At 40.2% G+C, this 21,019-nt stretch overlaps 1 protein-coding gene across 1 annotated transcript in view; it reads right to left on the bottom strand.

Moving 5' to 3' along the window:
- The window catches only part of ERC2 (ELKS/RAB6-interacting/CAST family member 2), a 1,048,627-nt gene that overhangs the window by 798,178 nt on the left and 229,430 nt on the right, over positions 1-21,019 (bottom strand). Inside the window, exon 3 of the mRNA XM_032647533.1 lies at positions 3,002-3,418. Coding sequence (XP_032503424.1) covers positions 3,002-3,418 — 417 coding nt within the window. The remainder of the gene's footprint in view (positions 1-3,001; positions 3,419-21,019) is intronic.

The raw sequence follows: 21,019 nt of genomic DNA, 5'->3' as shown, positions 1-21,019 counted from the left end.
CTGCTATCTGTTTCACCCCAATAAAATATAAGCACCGTGAAGTCAAATTTCATCAGTTATCATTACTCAAAACCAGATCCTCAATAAGTATTCACAGAATGGATGGGTGGATGGATGAATGGATGAATGAATAAATGAGGTGGTTGTGAGAATTAAATGTGAATCAACGTAAAGCACTCTTCATAGTGCCCAACAGATAAACATCTATCCAGATGCTGTTATGAAAATATCTGATGAACTATGACTGGTTAATGGATTCAGAATCATAATTCTTGCACTATTTTTAACTTGCCTCTTCCTAGCGTACTGTGGATAAACATTTCATGGCACTTATTTAGAGGTGTGTTGGAAAATGGACTTTCAGGGATGGGGCAAAGCGGGCAGAAGACCCTGAGAGTAGCACTTGCTGATTTCCACATTGTAAATACTCCCACCATGACCAATTTCAAGCTACCAAAATTCCTGGAAATATAACAAATGGCTCTCACAAGCCAGTACACTATTTCTCTTGGGAAGGGTCCTTTCAGGCCTCCAAATCTTGTTTGTTGAGTTCAAGTTTAAAATGAGATTTTTTTTTTTTTTATAGACAACTTTTTCACACTCTCCCTTCTTGATGAGATAAGGTAAGGGCCACCCACTGACTTTGGTCGGGTGCTCAAGGAAACTAGTTGCATGCGTTGGGCTGCGTTTTCTGTATGACTCTCTGTGCGCTCTTAGACTAATGTTTAAGGCTCTAAACATGACATATTCATGCCAGACCATCGTGAGGACCAACTAATCTCATAAAACACAAACCAAATTGTGTTTACATTCATTTAAACAAAGATATACTAAAACAGAATCAAGGCACCATCTATTTAAGTGCTACCCGTGAGCAGAATCTATTCAGACTGACTACCTGACCCCAAGATCCCAAAATGGAGTGAAGGTCAATGCTGCAGATAGAGGCTTCTCTGGTATCACAGCCCTGCTATACATCCAACATGATCCCTTGGAACCCAAAATAAAGCAGCAGCTTTTTTAAACTATAGCAATCTACCAACCAGAGTTTTCAGATAACACAATCAAAATTTCAAAATCCACAGACACTCTACATGCAATGATAACATGCCAGTAATCATTTCTTCTCTTCTGTAAACTAAATGGAAAGTCTATGGAGTAAGACAGGAAGAGATTAGTTTCTGCTCCACTGTATTAGCTATCTATTGCTGTGTAACAAATTATCCCAAAATTCAGCAGCTTAAAACAACACACATTTATTATCTCACAGTTCCTGTGGAGCAGGAAACTGGCGCACAGCTCAGCTGGGTCCTCTGCTTCACTGTCTCTCAGAAAGCTGCAACCAAGTTGTCAGCCCAGGAACTGAAGTCTCATCGAAAGATTCGACTGGGGAAAGATCCACTTCCAAGCTTACTAAGTGATTGTTGGCAGTTTTCAGTTCTTTGTGGATGAGGGTCCCAGTTCCTCACTGGGTGTCAGCTTGAGGTTACCCACAGTTCCTTACCACACGGGCCTCTGCAACATGGTAGCTTGCTTCATCAAAGCATGCAAGGCGAGAAGGCAACAGGGTGTACTAACAAGATGGAAGTAACCTAATCATGGAAGTGACATCGGCATTCCACTACCTCTGTCATTCTATTGTTTAGGAGCAAATCACTAGGTTCAGCCTAAACTCAAGAGGAGAAGATTACATAAGGATATGAATTCCAAGAGGTAGGGATCTTAGAAGTCTTCCCACCACATTCACAGTCCTGGAATACAGATAGGAAGACCAGGCCCAACAAAGCATATCTTTAAGCATCTCAATGTGAAACTAAGCCATTTGACTTCCCAAACATGTAGCTAAGGTCTCATGAAAACAAAACCAAGGAGAATAAGCATGGAGAATATTAAATCTGAAGACACAAAAGTCTACTCAAATGTTATAAGCAAATACAGTTTATATCAGAGAAAACTCCTGGGAGCACCTGCATTACCAAATCCCAACACGAAAGCCATGTTTTCTGAACAACCAAACAAATGACTCACTGGAAGCGCTGCCCATCCAGAAAGGTACATTATGCCAAGAAATCTAGTTTGGTCTAAAAGCAAATGTCTTTTCGAATTCTTATTTATGGCTGCAGAATATTTTGCAAATATACTTAATGCCACTTTATTGCTTCCTGTTTTCTGTGAGATCTGTGTCTGCCACAGCATTTTGCCTACATGGTACTATTGAGATCCACATCCACCATAGTAGCAAGGAACTGCTATAAAAATTTCAAACTTTGGCTGTCACCCACATTCTTTCTAAGATCTATCCAACTACGTATTCTCAGATATCTGAGGCTCCCAACATTCAATGGTGGTGGCAAGCCAGAGAGGCTGCCTCTGAAAAACTTCAAATGATTTAACTAAGTGCAAAACACACTCTCAGAAAACTTGGAACACTCTGTCCTTGGAACATTCATGTCCCTCTGTCCATGAATGTAAATGCAGACAAAGATTATCTAAACGCTCAAAATTGGTCTGCACATTTTTCTATTCTTTCCAGAAATATCCTTAGGCTTTACTTTCTGAAAACCCCACCCCCAATTCAGCTATAAAAGTATTTATGCTCATTGTTTTGCTAATCACCTATTCATTTTGCTCCTTTAAAAAGAGGATACTTAATAAACATCTAAAATTTAACCAGTAGTGCATTTAAAAGGCCCTGAAACAATGGCCATCTGTAGGAAAGCAATTGTAAACCACCTTAGAGTTGACACGTGCTGCACACACTTGGGTCCTGAATACGTGTTGAATCATAATGGAACATATGTGTGGTGGGCATAGGAAAAAAAGGCTACTGCGAAATTCCAGTTTAAAGGTGATAAGCAGACAGGAAGGTTATAAAACATGACAACAGCAATTTGGTTAAGGCTATAGATAACTTTCAACCTGTGGTAACAACTTGATAACATATTTAACGTATTTTAACTTGTAAAATACGGCTTTGGGAAAATAAAGTGAATGTCCTTACCTCTCTAAGATGTATGTTTTCCTTCTCTTTCTGGTCTAAAATCACTTCCAAGTGGCTGACTTGAGACTCAGCCTCTGCCATCCTACGTGTCCGCTCATTGTCATCCTCAAGACTTTTGGACGGCAAACCTTTACTTTGCAACATCTCAAGAAGCTTTTTAATCGACTCATCTCGGGCATTGAGGGTCTGTTTCTGTGTTTCGATTCTCAGCTCCATTTCCTCCAAGGTCTTCCTCAATAGGAACAGTTCCTTAGCCTGTCTGTCATGCTCAGCTTGGAGCCGCCGGAAGTTCTCCTCCGTCAGTTCGATGGTAAAGTGCTCTGCTCCTCGGTTGCCACTCTCTTGCTGCAGGAGGTGGTTGAGGTCTCTCTGGGTTCGCAGCTCATCCTGAAGGGCCTGGATTGTCAACTGCAGGTGCTGTGATGAGAAAGACGGAGCAGGAGAGGAGAAAGAAGGGGGGAAAAAGTCAATGGACATGCCAAACGCTATTTGCTGCTACCACACTATGAAGATGGAATGTTAATCATGAGGTCCAGAGGGCCAGCCGTGAAGTCCTCCAGGGTGACTTCAGAAGCATGGGACAGCACATGGAGAGGGGGAATTAATTCAATGATGCTTTCTGAATGTCTTAAGAGAAATGTACACATACATAGAAACAGTATATTAGTGTCAGTCACAAGGTAAATTATACATCTACAGGGTTTTAATTTAGGAGTGGAAAGGGTTAGAAGGGAAGCTTTCACAAACACACCTTCTTCACACCCACAATGCTCCAGACTCAGTATTCCTTGTTTTCTAAGGTGTTCTTTATTCTACTATCCATTATTTTCTGCGATTAAGTGCACGTCCATTTAAAAATAAAAATAATAGCATCCACTACAAGTAGACACAAACGAGGACTTTATTTTTACAAATAAAGCTGTGAACAGGTTTAGTAAACAGGATTACTGCATCTGCAAGCAAAAGGGAACAAATGCAGACAGAGACAGAGACACTCAAACACACAAGGGGGTGAGGTTGTGCAGAGCAAAACAAACGAGCTGCAAAGAGTGGACAAACCTTGGTTCTTCTGGCATCCAGTAGCTGAACAGCATGGGAAATGAAAGAAAAACGAAGCAAAAATCAACACAAAGAAAAGTCCAGTGCAAGCAAAGGATATTTAACAGAAAGAACTTAATCAACACAAAGTACCTTCACAGAGAAAAAAAAGAAAAAAGAAAAACAGTTTCTTACTGCAGCAAAGACCCATAAGCTACACAGAATTTATAGCACTGATACTTGATAAATGTGATTTTAAAAAAGAAACAAAATGAGGTTTATTCCACCTTTTGTCTTCCTAAATCTCACTGACCCAAGAACCCAATATCTTGGTTGTATTACCAGGGAGGAAAGCACAACACTCCAGAAGTACCCACATGTCATTCCAGGTCACCATTTTAGCCAAAACCAGAGTGAAAGCGCCAGAGAAACAAAATAGTTACCACTTGTGAGAAAAGAAACCCTTGCACAAAGACAGCTGAATTCAGCAACACTTTCCCAACAGGGGCAACCCCCAGGCTGATCAGAGCAGGCAGCCATAGCTGAAGGCATTTCTGTCCTAGGAAGAAACCAAGGGGCTTCCAAAACACAGTTACTCATCCATTCACCAAACACATTCTCCCCATGCAGACCGGACACAATGCTAAGTACGGGAATCAAGATGGACATAAGGCATAGGTCCTGCCTGAAGGGAACTCACAGTATTGTAAGGCATGGATAATACTATGTCTAAGTTACATAAATACTGGAGGAGTCCACACTGGGAAATCCTTCTGAATTCCCACAGCTGACACCCAGAGGGCTTGAGATTTTTCTGAGTGTGGGCTGTACCCAGAGACTAGCACCTAGTGATGCATTAATTAAACTCTTCGTTGGTATCCACTTCAACTTTCCATTTAGGATCATCGAATGAGAAATTCCTAGAGCACAACGAACAACTACTCTCTCTCATTTGTGCGCCACAGCGTCTCCCAGGGTACTGAATGCAGAGTAAGAAACTGGTATGTGTTTAATGATGGTGATTATAAATTTTTTAAAATATAACTCACCCCTATCAAAATTACTATAAACTAAGATTAAAATTCAGTGCTGGGGCTTCCCTGGTGGCGCAGTGGTTGAGAGTCCGCCTGCCGATGCAGGGGACGCGGGTTCGTGCCCCGGTCCGGGAAGATCCCACATGCCGCGGAGCGGCTGGGCCCGTGAGCCATGGCCGCTGAGCCTGCACATCCGGAGCCTGTGCTCCGCAACGGGAGAGGCCACAACGGTTAGAGGCCCCCATACCGCAAAAAAAAAAAAAAAAAAAAAAAAAAAAAAAAATTCAGTGCTTTTTAGTATAGTTACAAAGTTCTACAATCATAAACACAATAAATTTTAAAACATTTTCATCACCCCCAAAAGAAACCCTGTACCCTCTACAAGTCACCCCCCATCTCCCTCCCTACCCTCAGGCCCTAGCAACCATTAGTTTACTTTCTGTCTCTATGGATTTGCCTATTCTGGACATTTCACATCAACGGAATCATGCAATAAGTGGTTTCTTTCACTTAGCATGTTTTCAAGGTTAATCCATGTTGCAGCATGGATCAGTATTTCACTCATTTTCTAGATGAATATTATTCCATTATAGGGACCTACCACATTGTATTTACCCATTCAGCAGTGGATTCATACACAAATACTCAGAGCACCATTATTAATAATAGTCAAAAAGTGGAAACAAAACATATGTCAGTCAACCGATGAATGAGTAAATAAAATGTGGTATGTGCATACAATGGAGATCATTTAGCCATACAAAGCAATGAAGTACTGATACACACAGCAACATGGGTGAATCTTAAAAACGCTATGCCGGGCTTCCCTGGTGGCGCAGTGGTTGAGAGTCCGCCTGCCGAAGCAGGGGACACGGGTCGTGCCCCGGTCCGGGAAGATCCCACATGCCGTGGAGCGGCTGGGCCCGTGAGCCACGGCCGCTGAGCCTGTGCGTCCGGAGCCTGTGCTCTGCAACGGGAGAGGCCACAGCAGTGAGAGGCCCACATACCGCAAAAAAAAAAAAAAAAAACACTATGCCATGTGCAAGAAGCCAGTTACAAAAGACCGCATGTTATATGATTACACAGGAAATATCCAGAATAAGCAAACCCACTGACAGAAAATAAATTGGTGATTGCTGGGGGGTTGGGGGGATGCAGGATGACTGCTAAAGGGTATGGTAGTTATCCTTCCATCCCTCATTTGGAGGATGATGAAAATGTTCTGGAATTAGACAGTCATGTTGGTTGCACAACTTTGTGAATATAGCAAAAACCAATGAATTTTACATGTTAGATGGGTGAATTGCATGGTACACAAATTATATCTCAATAAAGCTGTCAAAAAAAAACATGAGGTGGGATTGTAAGGTAATGTGACCTTCCTCCACCACCCCCCATCCCTAAACCACACCAAAGTTCACAGGAGTATCAACCATCTTCAGCCCATTGATTCTGCTGCCAAGCCTCTTGGGACGGTGCAACTGTCTTCAAGTCATTTAAACATTCCTGACAACGGCAAATCTTTGTCCTTTGAGAGTGGCTTGGATTTCTGAGACAATCCAAGTTTATCTGGAGACAAACACGATGAATCAGAATGATCAGACTACAAATCATCTTTTCTGAGAGTGACCAAAAATAAGATTGGATTTTTTTATGTAGTTAATAAACTACTAGCCAGAAGGGAATTCCCTCCCCTCCCAAAAAAAGATTGCCGTAGTGCTTTGAGCAAAGACAGCAACACTGGAAGATAACTCTGTTAAGGCGGCTGCCCGCTTGGATGGGCAAGTTGCCTATTGCCCTGATCCTTTGTTTCCAAACCCACAAAATGGGACTAATCATAATGCCTCATAGATTGCCTGTGAGGAATAACTAAGATAACACATCAAGTGCCAGGTTTAGGTTTCAGAGTGAAGGGGAGGAGTAAGTTCAGTAGAAAGAAAGGAAGGAAGAGAAGTGGAAGAAAAGAATGAGAAGGAGGGCTTCCCTGGTGGCGCAGTGGTTAAGAAACCGCCTGCCAATGCCAGGGACATGGGTTTGAGCCCTGGTTGGGAAAGATCCCACATGCCATGGAGCACAGCAATGAAGACCCAACGCAGCCTAAGATAAATAAATTTTTTTTAAAAAAGAACGAAAAAGAAGGAGAGAGAAAGAAAAAGAAACGGAAGGAAAAAAAATCAGTCTATTTAACCGTTCAGTGTGCATTTACCCAGTGTTTTCCTCATACTGATGAAATTTTTTTAAACAAGAAACGAAAGGAAAAGAAGTGATCCATGCTCCCAATCCATGTGGACAAGTAAACCAATAGTAGCAATACAACATAAGTCATAGCCAGGTGGCTAGAAATGCAGAGAAGGTGTAACCCAGGCTAGAGACGTGTAAGTAAATACCCCCCACAAACCAACAGCTACCACTGAGCTATGTCTTGAAGAATACATGAGCCAACTTCGTGCAGAAAGATGGAAAGAGTAGAGAAAGTACAAAAGCCTAGAGGCAAAGACAGACTAGATTAATGAACAGTAATAGCAAAAATCTGTAGAGTGCTTCCACACTCCAGGCCCAGTTCTAAGCATTTTTAATGTTCACAACCATCAGTGAGACAGCCACTGTTATGAACTCCATTTAACAAATGAGAACATGAACACACAAAGTGGTTAAGCAACCTGTACTGTTACCCAGCTAGGTAAGTGGCAGAGCCAGGTGTTCATCCAGAAAGTCTGACCCCAATACCCCTGCATGAACCACTACACAACCTGACCTGTGAATTGGTGTAAATACTTCAGGATGGCTGAAAAAAAGAATAGGGAAGTGGGCAGGAGTGGTGAGAGCAGACAGGCAGGCAATTTTGAAAGTTATAGCAATTCTCAAAATTAAAAATTAGCCATCCTAACCAACCTATTCCTCAGAGGTTGTCATGATGGATACTTCCAGTTTGTACATTAAGAAAATTTACTTTCCAGATAATCATTCTATTAGTCACTGAATGACTTCAGCATGACCAAACACAATCTGATAATCAACGTAAAATTTAGTGTTCAAAAATTTCTCAAACCCATATGTCATTTAGTTTTCATTCTCTTTTAAGATATTTAGGGGCTTCCCTGGTGGCGCAGTGGTTGAGAGTCCACCTGCCGATGAGGGGACACGGGTCCGTGCCCCGGTCCGGGAAGATCCCACATGCTGCAGAGTGGCTGGGCCCGTGAGCCATGGCCACTGAGCCTGCGCGTCCGGAGCCTGTGCTCCGCAACGGGAGAGGCCACAGCAGTGAGAGGCCTGCGTACCGCAAAAAAAAAAAAAAGATATTTAAATTAAGCAGGAATCTCCTTGTTCCTAAAAAGGGATTCTTGAGCATAATTAACGTGCCTTATAGAACACTGATCATCCTTCTGCTTCAGAGGATCGGGAGAGATTTTAAAACACTCTTTTTCTCTCTCTCTTGCTCTCTCTCTCCGCCGCTCCCCACCCCGCTTTCTCTCCCCTCTTCATTGCCTTACTTTTAAGAGAGTTAACTCAATCAAGTTTCAAAAATTATTTACCAGATACTCATCTCTAGTTGAATACTTAACATAGACAATTTCAATTTTAAAATATAACAGTACTTTCAATAAATAACCAACTGAAAATAATATTCTCTGTGTCTGTTTCCTTATTTGTAAAAGTGAGAGTAGTAATTCTACTGCATAAGGTTATTTTAAGGATTAAGTGACTTAATACATATAAAGCTCTAGAAAGTACCAGGTAGACAGTAATCAATCACATCAATCAGGATAGGCTAGAGTATGCTGTGACAACAGCACAAAAACCCACATTCTGAAAGATGAAACCCACCTGACATGCTGATGGCATGGGATCAAAATTCTTAGAGCTCACAGAGGCCTTAAGAGATTAGCTTCTTAACTTCATTTTACAAATGAGAAAAATCAGATCCACACAGGTTAAATAACAGGTCCAAGAGCACACAAGCACACTGCTAAAGCCAGAATCTTTCTGGGATCTTGGACTCCATCCTGGTATGTATTCTAATAACCCTAAGAGTAGACCAAAAGGGGTGGCTCTCCACTTTGACAACTTAGGAAATAGCAGTGGTGTCTCATATGGATAAGAGAACCTAGATCATTTCCTATTTCTCATTAGGATAAGAGATAACCTAAATCATTTCCCTCTGCATTACTGGTGCCATCAAATAGTTAAATAGCATGGGACACTCCAAGGATAATTTACTGAGACCTCCTTTCTAAGTCCCTGCAATTAGTAATAGCTACTGAGTAGCTATTAGAAACTAGTAGTATTAGTATTAGAAGTAGTAGCTATTAGTACTAGTATTAGAAGTAGTAGCTATTAGAAGACAAGCTCAATTTAAAAAAATTCTCTCTAAAAGATCAAGATACAACAGTACAAGTGAAAACTCTGGCAAAGCCAAAGCACTTTCTCTAAGAGTCAAAAGATTTTTTAAAAATTAACAAAAAGATGCACAGGTTTCAATCTCCCAGCTTCCTTGATTATTCAATTCCTTGGAATTGAATCGTCTCCCACTTCTCAACCACGAAAGCACATTTCTTTTAAGGCAGCCACTTAAACTTCATTGGATCAATAATCAAGAGGATTCATTTCAGTTTGTTACCTACATCAGGTACCTACAAACCCACAACTTGCAAGGATGTGTCCAGGAGCCATCTCTTTGGAATCTCCCAGTAATCACTGTGGTCTCAACTTCCCAAAGCCTCAACCACTCCTTCTGTTGCTTCCATTCCACTGCATATTAGGAGAGAGAAGCCCTTCCAATGTCCACCTGCATCGGAAGGGGACATCACCAGGTGATCCGACCTCATGCCTGGGTCCCAATCAAAATTCTATCCACTTGGCACTTATGGCACAGGTGAAACAGGTGGCAAAACAGCTAATTCCCTTCAAGCACAAAAGTGAGTCTATGGTTGGATGAATATTCAGAAAGCTTTTTACTCCCCACCCCGATTGTGGGATCATTCTCCAGTTGTCCTCAATCAAAGCTGAAAAGGCAAACTCCCTTATCCACAGCTGGCCACTGAGGACACGACAGAAGAAAGCAAAAGCAGCTGTGACAACAAGCATCCAGGCTCCTCTCTGCAGTCACTCTGTTAGGAGTGAAAACAGAATGCATCATATTTATCCTGATACCTGGCCTTTAACCCAGTTCTTTTTCATCTTCCCCCCACACAATTAATTACATACTTTGAACTTTGTCCTGGACAAGGCTTAATCCCATCTCCAGTTCACGGAAGGAAAAAAGTTTACAATCACTGCCCCGTCTGTTAAACACAGTTAAACACAGTTAAACAGAATGGGAGCTAAAGAGATGAGTCCGTCCAATTGATTCTAAGTCTCAGACAATAAAGGAGGTCTTAAGGACTTCTGTTTCTGATGTTATGGCAGGCTAATTTTCTGATAGGACCTCCTAGTACTCAATAGTCGGATAAAGGCAAATATATCTTTCAAAGCATTGCTGTGCTCACAAAAAAGCAAGGGAAACCTTCAAGAAAGAGAGAAAGTGAGCACGTCAAGGGCAGATTCTGGGCCAGATTTGTATCATACCCCCTACTCTAGCACATAATAGGTACCCAATAAATAGTGAGTAAAATATGGATAGGAAGATGAAGACCAGAAAGAAAACTGTTCACCCAAAGGTCAGCACAGGGAAACAATGTGATGGAGAACAGCTTCCATTCTTTGCTTTGCTATTGTTAGCCTGGGGGTGGGGGGAGAGTTGCGGAGGGAGGGGAGAGTAGGAAGAATATCCTTGGCCTCAGATTACTCTGTCCTGTTCTCTCCCCCAAAACTCAAAATTCCTCACGTCCACCAGCCCACTCATCTGACAATACTGCTCCAAAGCTGCCAGAACTATGTCCACTTAACAAGAGAATAAATTGAACTGGCTTAAGGGATTCTACTGCAATCACATCATTAGCAAACATGGTCCAGGGTCTAAAATAGACATTTCCTCCAGCCAATTCTAAAGTCTCTCTTGCTCTAAAAATACTATAGAACTTCATTTTACACAACTCTTATAGGCTTCCATAGTCACTTCATTTTGAAAAAAGGAGAACAATGAAAATATAAGGAACTAAGCCATACTTGAGTTTATATGGAAAAGGGGGGGAGATATACTTTGCTTTTAGCCAACATTTAGGAGACTGATTTCTAATAGCTACTGGAGTCAGAATCTAATCCAGATATCAGAATGTCTAAAACACAAAAAAGGTAAATAGAATGAAAATATAATTATATATGTATGATGTGCATGGAACACACAATTATTTAAGTAGGGACTAGCCAGATGTTTAGAATCTACTGTGTCTTATCCCCAAACATGGAAAATATGAGTTCCTGGCAGATTTGAAAAAATTTGTGACCTTAAGCTCTTTTCCACACTATGGGGAAAAAACAAAAAATGATAAAGTTTTCTACTACAAAGCAGTTTAGGGTTTCATTGCTATGAAAACCATCTCTGAGCTTGATAAAAATATGAATTGGCTTATATCCAAAAGTCTTGAACTTTTTAAAAATAAATCCATACTCCTTCTCAAGCAAGGGCTTAACATACTCTTTCAAAGAAAAGAGAATCTCTTTTCAGACAACTTGACCTGCTCTACTTCTCCTATGACTTTATTTTCCTATTTATCATTTTCCAGCTTGTCTCAAATCAAATATTAAGGGCAGGTTCTCTGATTCCTTTTTCCATAATTCTGCTTGCAGGATGTGCAGCATTCCTCGTGGCTTCAAACCTTCCATGGGCTGTGTCATGTGTGTGAAAAGACACACAGCAGGCATTGGCTAAAAACATGTGGCCCCAGTGGACTGTTCAAGAGTTGCTCTGCTGAGAAAAGTATTAAAAATTATGTGAACATATGGTCTAGGCTTTCTCCTTTAGGGTAGAATAGGCACATAGCTAATAGAGAATATTGATAGGTGATTTTTTTTAAAGCACCAAAGCACCAGTATCCTGGGATCCTCACACAGATGCACTATCCATGATAACCGCAGAATCCACTTTGGTTGATAATATGTGACATTTTGCCAAAATTCATAATACTAAGTATACATGCAAAAGCCCTCTTGGCAGTTGCTTTTGTAAGCAAGAAGAAGTTCTGGTTTTCATTACAGACCAATACTAAAAGGTGGCACAGTATTGGAATACTGTACTGAGCTGAGAGTTAAGGACTTAAGTTCTAATTCCAGCTTTGCTACTAATCTATTACATGATCTGGATAAAATCACCAAACTTGTCTGGGCTTCCAAGAGCAGTGATGATGAGCAGGGTTTTGAATCCTATAGCTACCTATGACAGCCTATGTCACCTTGGACAAATTATTTAAGTACTGTGAGCATCAAATTATTCATCCATAAACAGGAAATAATCCTCATAACTAACTTACACGATGTGCACAAAGACAACATGAGACACTCATCAAAGTGAACAAGTTCCCATAAAGCATGAAGCACAGGGCCTGGCACATAATGAGTGCTCAATAAATGTTCACTGCTATCATTGCTGTTGAGACAGTGGTGGCCGCTAGAGGTCCAGAATTAAAATGTGTCTCTTTCCTCCTCTCATTGAAAAGAAACAAACAAATTTTTGACCATCAAATACATGCAACAGTGGGAAACAAAATGCTAAGTACTTTGGCATTTTTTAAATAAGGGAAAACAGGAAACAGTTGTTTTAAGACCAACTCAGAGATGGATGGAACTGATTTCCTATTAACTTGTCTATAAATAACTCTTTAAGCGGCTCTAGGGAATACCAACCATTTGTTTTGAAGGTCAGGGTTCTATCCCTACTATTATCTAGTAATATATAAGCAGCTAAAAGACAGTGGCATCCCCTGATGTTGACACTGCTCAACCTGTTACAGCTAAAAAAAGATACAAATTTAAGAAATATTGATTTTTTTAAAATGTGTTTAGAGAAGCAACCCCAAACATGCAACCATAAAAATGATGGTTAAAATTGGAACTTTTCCAATTATTAATAGTCACAGCCACATGCAGTTAGTGGATAGTTGTTTCATTTTAATTGCTTAGCAAATCTTCAGTGTAAATGACATTTTAAAATCTTTACTGCAATTTCCTTCCCTGTCACCTCCTCTTCACCTCAACATGTTCACTTAACAGAACTGCTTACCACCTAAGTATTTCTAAAAAAAGTAAGAGGACCTAAATTAATATCATTGCAAATAGCTGGGTGGCAAGCATTGAACTACTCGTTTTTTCCTACTCTGACCACATGATTTGCTCAAACTCTAATCCTTGTTATTCAATTTTTCATGAGGAGAGATTCTTCCTAAGTACTCTCCTGCTTCTCTCTGCTTCTTGATTCACTCCACCCCTGGGAAGGGGGGATAACTGACCTCCATGCTACTCAAAATGTGACCCTTGGACCAGCAACATCAGCATCACTTGGGATCTTGTAAGAAAGGTGGAATCTCTGGGGGGGTGGTGGTGTGATGAATTGGGAGATTGGGATTGACATGTATACACTGATGTGTATAAAATGGATGACTAATAAGAACCTGCTGCATAAAAAAATAAATAAAAGATAAAAAAATAAAGCAACATGACTGCCAAAAAAAGAAGAAAGGTGGAATCTTAGGTCTCACTCAGACCTGCAGAATCTGAATCTGCATTTTAACAAGACTACCAGGTAATCTGTAGGCACATAAAGGTTTGAGAAGTACTTCTCTGGACTTAAAGAAGTTTCAGCTCTATTATTGCTTTAAGAAATTTTTGGTAATTGAAAGGTGGGGAAGGAAAACATCATGAAAATAGGATTGTAGTACAGTCCTAAGGAGCACACTAGAAAGTCAGTTTGTGTGATTAATAAAAACTGAGTAAACTATGAGTAGTGCCCCTAATACAAGACAATACTAGATAAAATAGACCAAGAGGGTCATTCGTTCATTCATTCATTCAACCTTAATTGAACTATGTGCTCTCTGACAGGCAATATACTAAGTTTCCTTTCCAAGTCCTTAAAACTGTGTTCATTTATCTATTTCATATTTATTGACATCTTAGACACCGTGTTAGCTGCTTGCTCTAGATGTTATTAAAATATAGACCTTCCTGCTCAAAGGGTCACAGTATTTGTGGGAAAACAAAAAAATGAACCCATGTCTCAAATAGCTTTGTACTTCCCAAAGAGAACACACCTCATAGGTACAATAAATATACGTATTATACGTTAAAAAAAAAAAAGCCTGCCAGGTTAAATATAAATATTATTATTATATACATAATATCTATTTTATTATATAAAATATGTTACATATATTATATAGTATATGATTATATATTATATGTTTATTTTTTAATGATATATAATATCTGAATTTTAATTCTACACCTTTGTTATTGTTATTTAAAGTCAATCTGAAGGAATCTTTAAAGACTCATCTAAAATGCCAAGTTCTAGGCTTTACATTCAACTCTTTTACTCATTTTTACTTTTAAGTAGCATATCCATGCTACTGTGCTCTCGGTGGAATTTTAAGTGACTGTGAAAACCAAGAGGAGTCTGAGATGAACCTTATTTTACAAACTATAACTTGAACAGTATATAGGGAAAATGTGAATATACTGGGTCCTAAGTAGCCTAATCACTTAAACTCCCTAAGTTTTTCCATTTTATTAAAAGGCCTACATCTTCATTTCTTTCTCTGGTGTAAAGGTAAGATTTCTACTGTATCCACACAATGCCTATGATCTTTAATATTTTATATACATACTTTTTTTTTTTTTTTTGGTGGTACGCGGGCCTCTCACTGTTGTGGCCTCTCCTGTTGCGGAGCACAGGCTCCGGACGCGCAGGCTCAGCAGCCATGGCTCACGGGCCCAGCCGCTCCGCGGCATGTGGGATCCTCCCAGACCAGGGCACGAACCCGTGTCCCCTGCATCAGCAGGCGGACTCTCAACCGCTGCGCCACCAGGGAAGCCCCATATATACATTTTATATTATAACAGAGAGAATGAATATACCATATCCCATAAATAAAAATATGGCCAACATACCATAGTATGTAAAATGAAGAGACAAGAAAAACACTAGAAGAAAATACATCAAAATGATCATTGCTGGGGGAGAGGGGAATAAAGACAGACTACTAAAGGGTATGGGATTTTCGGGGGAGGGGATGAAAATGTTTTAAGTGAATACAGTAAAAATCACCAGATTGTACACTTTTCAAGGGTGAATTTTTATGATACATGAGTTATATCTTAATAAAACTGTTAAAAATGACAGCAGGTGGGAGCATTATGGATGCCTTCTGCAAATATTTTTTCTAAGAATAATTTTTGAATGCCTACTGCTATAGATTGAATGTTTAGGTCCCCCCAAAATTCTTATGTTGAAACCTAATCCCCAATGTGACGGTACTTGGGGAGGTGGGGCCTTTAGGAGGTGATCAGGTCTTCAGGGTAGAGACCTCATGAATGGGAATGCTGTCCTTATAAAAAGAGGTCTGGGAGAGCTCTCCCGCTCCTTCTACCCTGTGAGGGCACAGAGAGAAAACAGCTGCCCATGAACTAGGAAGTAGGCCCTCACTAGACACCAAATCTGCCAGCACCTTGATCTTGGACTTCCCAGATTCCAGAACCGTAAGAAATAAATGTTTGCTGTTTATAAGCCACCTGGGCTATGGCATTTTATTTTTTTTAAGCAGCATGAATGAAACTAAGACACCTGCCATGTGCTCATCACTGCTAGATTAGTTAATATTCTTTGAGTTCCAAGCAACAGAAACTGATCTGGCCTACCTTAAGCCAAAGAAGAGAATGTATGAGAAAGATATCAGGGTATCTCCCTGAATCAAAACAGCAATTGTGAAAACAAAACCCAGGAAAAGAAACAAGCAGGACATAACAGGAATCTCTGCAAGAAGTTGTGACTTGGTTTCAACAATTCTTTGCTCCAAATTGTAAATACCCAGGACAGAAGACAAAATGGTCCTGGCATGGGCCAGGTGTCCACCATGAATCAATCAGCTGTGGCAGGTGACACTGCTCATCAGGAGCTACTCAAAAGAGAAAGATATTTGTTTAAAGGTGGGCAGAGACCCCAAGAAGAATCTATCAATACTACAATTGCTGTTATAATTAAAGAAGCAAAATATGAATAACATAATAGTGCTGTGGTTATGTTTATTCAGGGCAAGGAATTCCTAAACAGCAATATATACAAGACTTGGGTGATCTCCATGGTACAAACATAACCATGCTAATTCAAGCTTCTGACACCCAACAACAGACGTGAGTTAAGAGAATGGAAAATTTAAAGAGAATTATAGACTTCCGGGAGGAAATAAAGGAATAATTAATTTGACAGTGAAAGTCCTAAATATTTGATTGAGAATAATACTCCCAATTAATAACCCTGTCTTTGATGTCAAACACTTTGGGGTCAATCTCCAGCTTGGGCACTCACTAGCTGTGGGGTCAATCGGATCACTCACTAGCTACAGGGTCCCACAGCCTTGCGTGGGCTGTGGGACCCTAACAGGTTACTTCTGTTCTCTAGATTTCACTTTCTATCTCTTTTAAAAACCCCTAATAATAAGGGGCTTCCCGGGGCTTCCCTGGTGGCGCAGTGGTTGAGAGTCCACCTGCCGATGCAGGGGACAAGGGTTCGTGCCCCGATCCGGGAAGATCCCACATGCCACGGAGCAGCTGGGCCCGTGAGCCACGGCCGCTGAGCCTGCGCGTCCGGAGCCTGTGCTCCTCAACGGGAGAGGCCACAACAGTGAGAGGTCCGCATACCGCAAAAAAAAAAGAAAAAAAAAAAAAGCTCCTAATAACACAAACATCTCACAAAACCATGATAAAGTTAAACAGATAATGCATGTTTGATACTTAGCAAGTCCCACTCCAATCCACAGGAAGCCATCATTTTTAAAAGCCGTTGTTAGGAATATACAAACCCAAAATGTAATGGAAAGAAACAATAGTAGAGGTGGGGGGGGGGGGTGAAATTATGTTTGGCTGTGTCATACACAAGTAAAACCTTTAACCCAGAGGAAATTTTCTGGCTTGGCCACTTCAGATGCTAACATTTCAATATCAAATAAAATACTTTGAAAGGGGCTTCCCTGGTGGCGTAGTGCTTGACAGTCCGCCTGCCGATGCAGAGGACACGGGTTCGTGCCCTGGTCTGTAAAGATACCACATGCCGCGGAGCGGCTGGGCCCGTGAGCCATGGCCGCTGAGCCTGCGCCTCCGGAGCCTGTGCTCCGCAACGGGAGAGGCCCGCGTACCGCCAAAAAAAAAAAAAAAGACAGCAAATATTTAACAACAGAATCACTGAAGATTAGTGAAGAAAGGGATCAGAAGAATAATTATTTTTGCTTCATTTTATAGGAGGATAAACTGAGGCCCAAAGAGAGGAACCACTCCTCACCCAAAGTCACAGCAGAGATGGCAGCACTGCTAGCTGTAAAGCCCAGACACCAAACTCACAGCACATTGTTTTGTCATGGTCTTTCCCATATAGCCCCATGCACCAGTCTTATTTGGTCACCAAACTGCAGAAGGATCCCATTACCACATAATTAGTGTCAGGGCATGTCCAACAGCTGCCACGAGCCAGATTTCCACACTGGAGTCAAACATGTTTGGCCCAGACACATCCCTTCCACCACATACCACCGATGGTGCAGCTGCCGTAACCACACTCCATACCCCAGTGGCTCCAGGACTTCAGGAGTCGGAACAGATCATTAATTCCAACCAAGATGAAGTAACTCTTCTCTCTGAAAGGACTTCTTAAACAATACCTTTAGAGAATTTGAAAAGATTTAGCATTCTTCCACCTGAGAGCTTCAGGACTTTAAAAAGTGTTTAGAGGAATTTCCCCCTCCAAAAATGTGAGATAAATGTCAAGACTGAAGGGGCCACTTAGGAACCTGGAAAATATGATAAGTCACAGGAGATCCATGTTATCATTGAGAAAGCAAAAGCAAAAACCAGAAAGGAAGGAAGGGTTCTTTTACAGATACCATCACTGGAAGAATATGTTATATGGCTGAGAAATAAGATCCCTCAATACCAGTCCTGAATGATATCAATTTGAGGTTATTTTTATTTTATCTGGATAATTTTATACATATTATTAATAACAAAAGCTTTCCTTAGCAAAAACTCAGAAACCCATGTAAACACATTCATGAGCATATGGATACATTTCATATGCTTTAAAAGCCCTTCTCAAATCTTTAAACCAGTAAAAGTGAATAGAAGTTTCTCCAAAAGGATAGTAAAAATTATTTTTAAACAAGGACTTGCAAAGTACTTTTTTCATCCCTGGGTATTTATTTTGTTTTATAATTCATTTGAGACTTTTAAAGTTGGGAAGGGAGGAAAAAGGCTTTCAAATTTGAGTCTGGAACAGAGCTAACCTATCAAGTCTAACAGGGATATAAAGAAAGTGTGTCTAACAGTGCAGACACTGCTGGTGCCCTGAACAAAAGCATTATTGAATGGAAGAAGAATTTAAATTGAAGCAAGTCAATTGAAGCAATGTAAAACCTTAGTAACTCCAAGTCCTACTGCCGTTTTTCCTAATAAGATAAACTATTAGTTCTGGGTTACATACATTTCAACATACCAGAGCCCTCAGCAAATTACAGGGAGGCCAATGGCTCTCTTGAATCTATGCATCTGCACATTATTTAAAATGCATGATTGTCCCTTTCACCATCATTTGAATCCTTAGCTGTGGAGTAGAAAAAGGCTGCTGTACAAAACCAATGAAGATGGGGGCCTATGAAATGAGTGGAACTTTTTGCTGTATCTTTAAAGGTTTTGTTTCTTTAGTTTAAAAATCTAAAGGGAAATAAGAGTGGAAAGAATTGCAGGCTTTATGGTTTTAGAAAGGAGGAAAAAATAGACTTAGGATGAGTTTACAGTGTCTGCAAAGAGACTCCTCACTTATTCCTTTAAATAAGCTTTTAAGTCACCTTTTAAAGGGGCAAGGAAAATTCTGTTATTAGAGGAGTTACTGAAATCTAGTGTGGATTTCAGTTAAGTGTCCGAGTCCTGGACTCAAGCGAGAACTGGATTTACCACTGTTTATGTCTATACTGTTTAATCTCTGGCAAATAATTTGCCCTCACTTTCTTCCACTGTAAAATGAGGATGATACACTTGTAGTTGTGAATGATTTTATATTTATGTATATATGTAAATGTATATATATACTTATATCTATGTATGGCTATATATATAGCTTAGTACAGTTTATGAATTTAATAAACAACCTCTCTTCATGTTACAATTACTATGAATAGTGAGAAACACCATTTTGCTAGAAAGTACCTTTAAAGGTTATTTAGCAATTCATTCAATAAACTCTAGGCAAGATAACATTTATTTACTTCCTCAGAAAGAAGTCTTTTTTTTGAAAGAAGCTTTTTTAAGGATGCTAACACAATCTCCCATCAAATCCGCTATCTGTCTTCCTTCACTTGAGTCCAGTCAGAGGGTCTGTGGTCATTAATTTCTGCCACAACCACTCCCAGGCAACATTCACTCAACTCACTTTTACTGAGCATTAATTAAGTGTGATAAGCACTATGCTAAGGCACTGAGGATTCAAGGTCAGATAAAGCAGGAGACATTGTCCTTGGCCTTGAGAAGCTCTTAGTCAAGAGGAAGTGACAAATGTGTAGACCAATAATCAGGACAGCAAGGGATGTGAGCATAAGGGAGCATATACAAAGTGCTGAGGCAGCACAGTGGAAGGAGGCATCGATCTGGTTTGAGCACAAGAAACTCCACAGAAGATGTGAACTTTGAGTGGGGACTAAGAACAAAGGAGAATTTTCCAGAGGCAAAAAGGGGCGGTATTCCAGGCAGGGTAAAGGACATGACTAAAGTCTGTAAGTGTGGAAAAACCATGGCATGTTGGGTAGGAAAAGAATACACCATCAAGAGTGGCAGGAGGTAGCTACAAAAGTGGCAGTGCTCATCGATAAAGGACTCAAATGTCATGAAAAGGATGTGAACTTCAGAAAGTGATGTAAATACTGTTTAATACTGCACGTTACAAACCACGCTTATGAATGCATTCTCAGAGGTCCATGAGTTTCATAAAAATTTGAAATTTCTTTAATTTTAATGATAATAAAAATAAAATTATCTAAAATTAAGACACCACTTTTGTCAGTGCTAACAATTTATGTTTCATTCATTCATTCAAAATATATCTACTGAACATCTACTATGTGCCAGGCACAATACTAGGCATCGGAGATGTAACAATGAGCAAAAGAGACAAGTACCTGACCTCATGGAACTTAGAATCTAAAAAGGGGAGACAATCAGTAAACAAATAGAAATATAGCATATCAGGAAATAGTGCTGATAACCCTAACCCTAACCGATAAATAAAACATGAAAATGGTAAGAGGGTATTAATTTCATGCAGGATAGACAAGTAGTCAGTCATACTTCCTCACCAATGTGACATATGAGTAAAGATATTTGGAAGGTATCTTCAGAAAATAAGATTTTCCCCATGGTTGTCACAAACGTTCTTAAGGGTCTACAAGAACGTTTTTTTATTTTTACTTTAAAAGGGACACATATACTAAAGTTTCGGGGAGACACAGGGGTGGATGTTTTACAGTTGGAAGATAGCCTGAAAGGAAGGTTAGAGGCAAAGAAACCAATGAGGAAGGTATTGGAATAATCCAAGTTACAGGACGGGTAACTATAAACACCAGGAAAAGCCAGAGAAAATCAAACAAAAATACAAAAATACCTCGTTGCATGCACAGGTGACCATGCATAAAAGAGAAATCCTTGGGAGCCAAAAACAAAAAGGAAAATTAAAAGTCAGAGTAGTGAAAGGAGCTGAGGGTTTGTCTGTCAAGGGCTCAAGGCAGGGGCAGAGAGAGTGAGCTTGGGTTAACAGCCTTAG

The sequence above is a fragment of the Phocoena sinus genome, chromosome 11, assembly GCF_008692025.1.
Source record: "Phocoena sinus isolate mPhoSin1 chromosome 11, mPhoSin1.pri, whole genome shotgun sequence".
Classification (NCBI taxonomy): domain Eukaryota; kingdom Metazoa; phylum Chordata; class Mammalia; order Artiodactyla; family Phocoenidae; genus Phocoena; species Phocoena sinus.
Note: the sequence above shows the minus strand (reverse complement) of the source record. Positions and strands in the feature narration are given on the sequence as shown.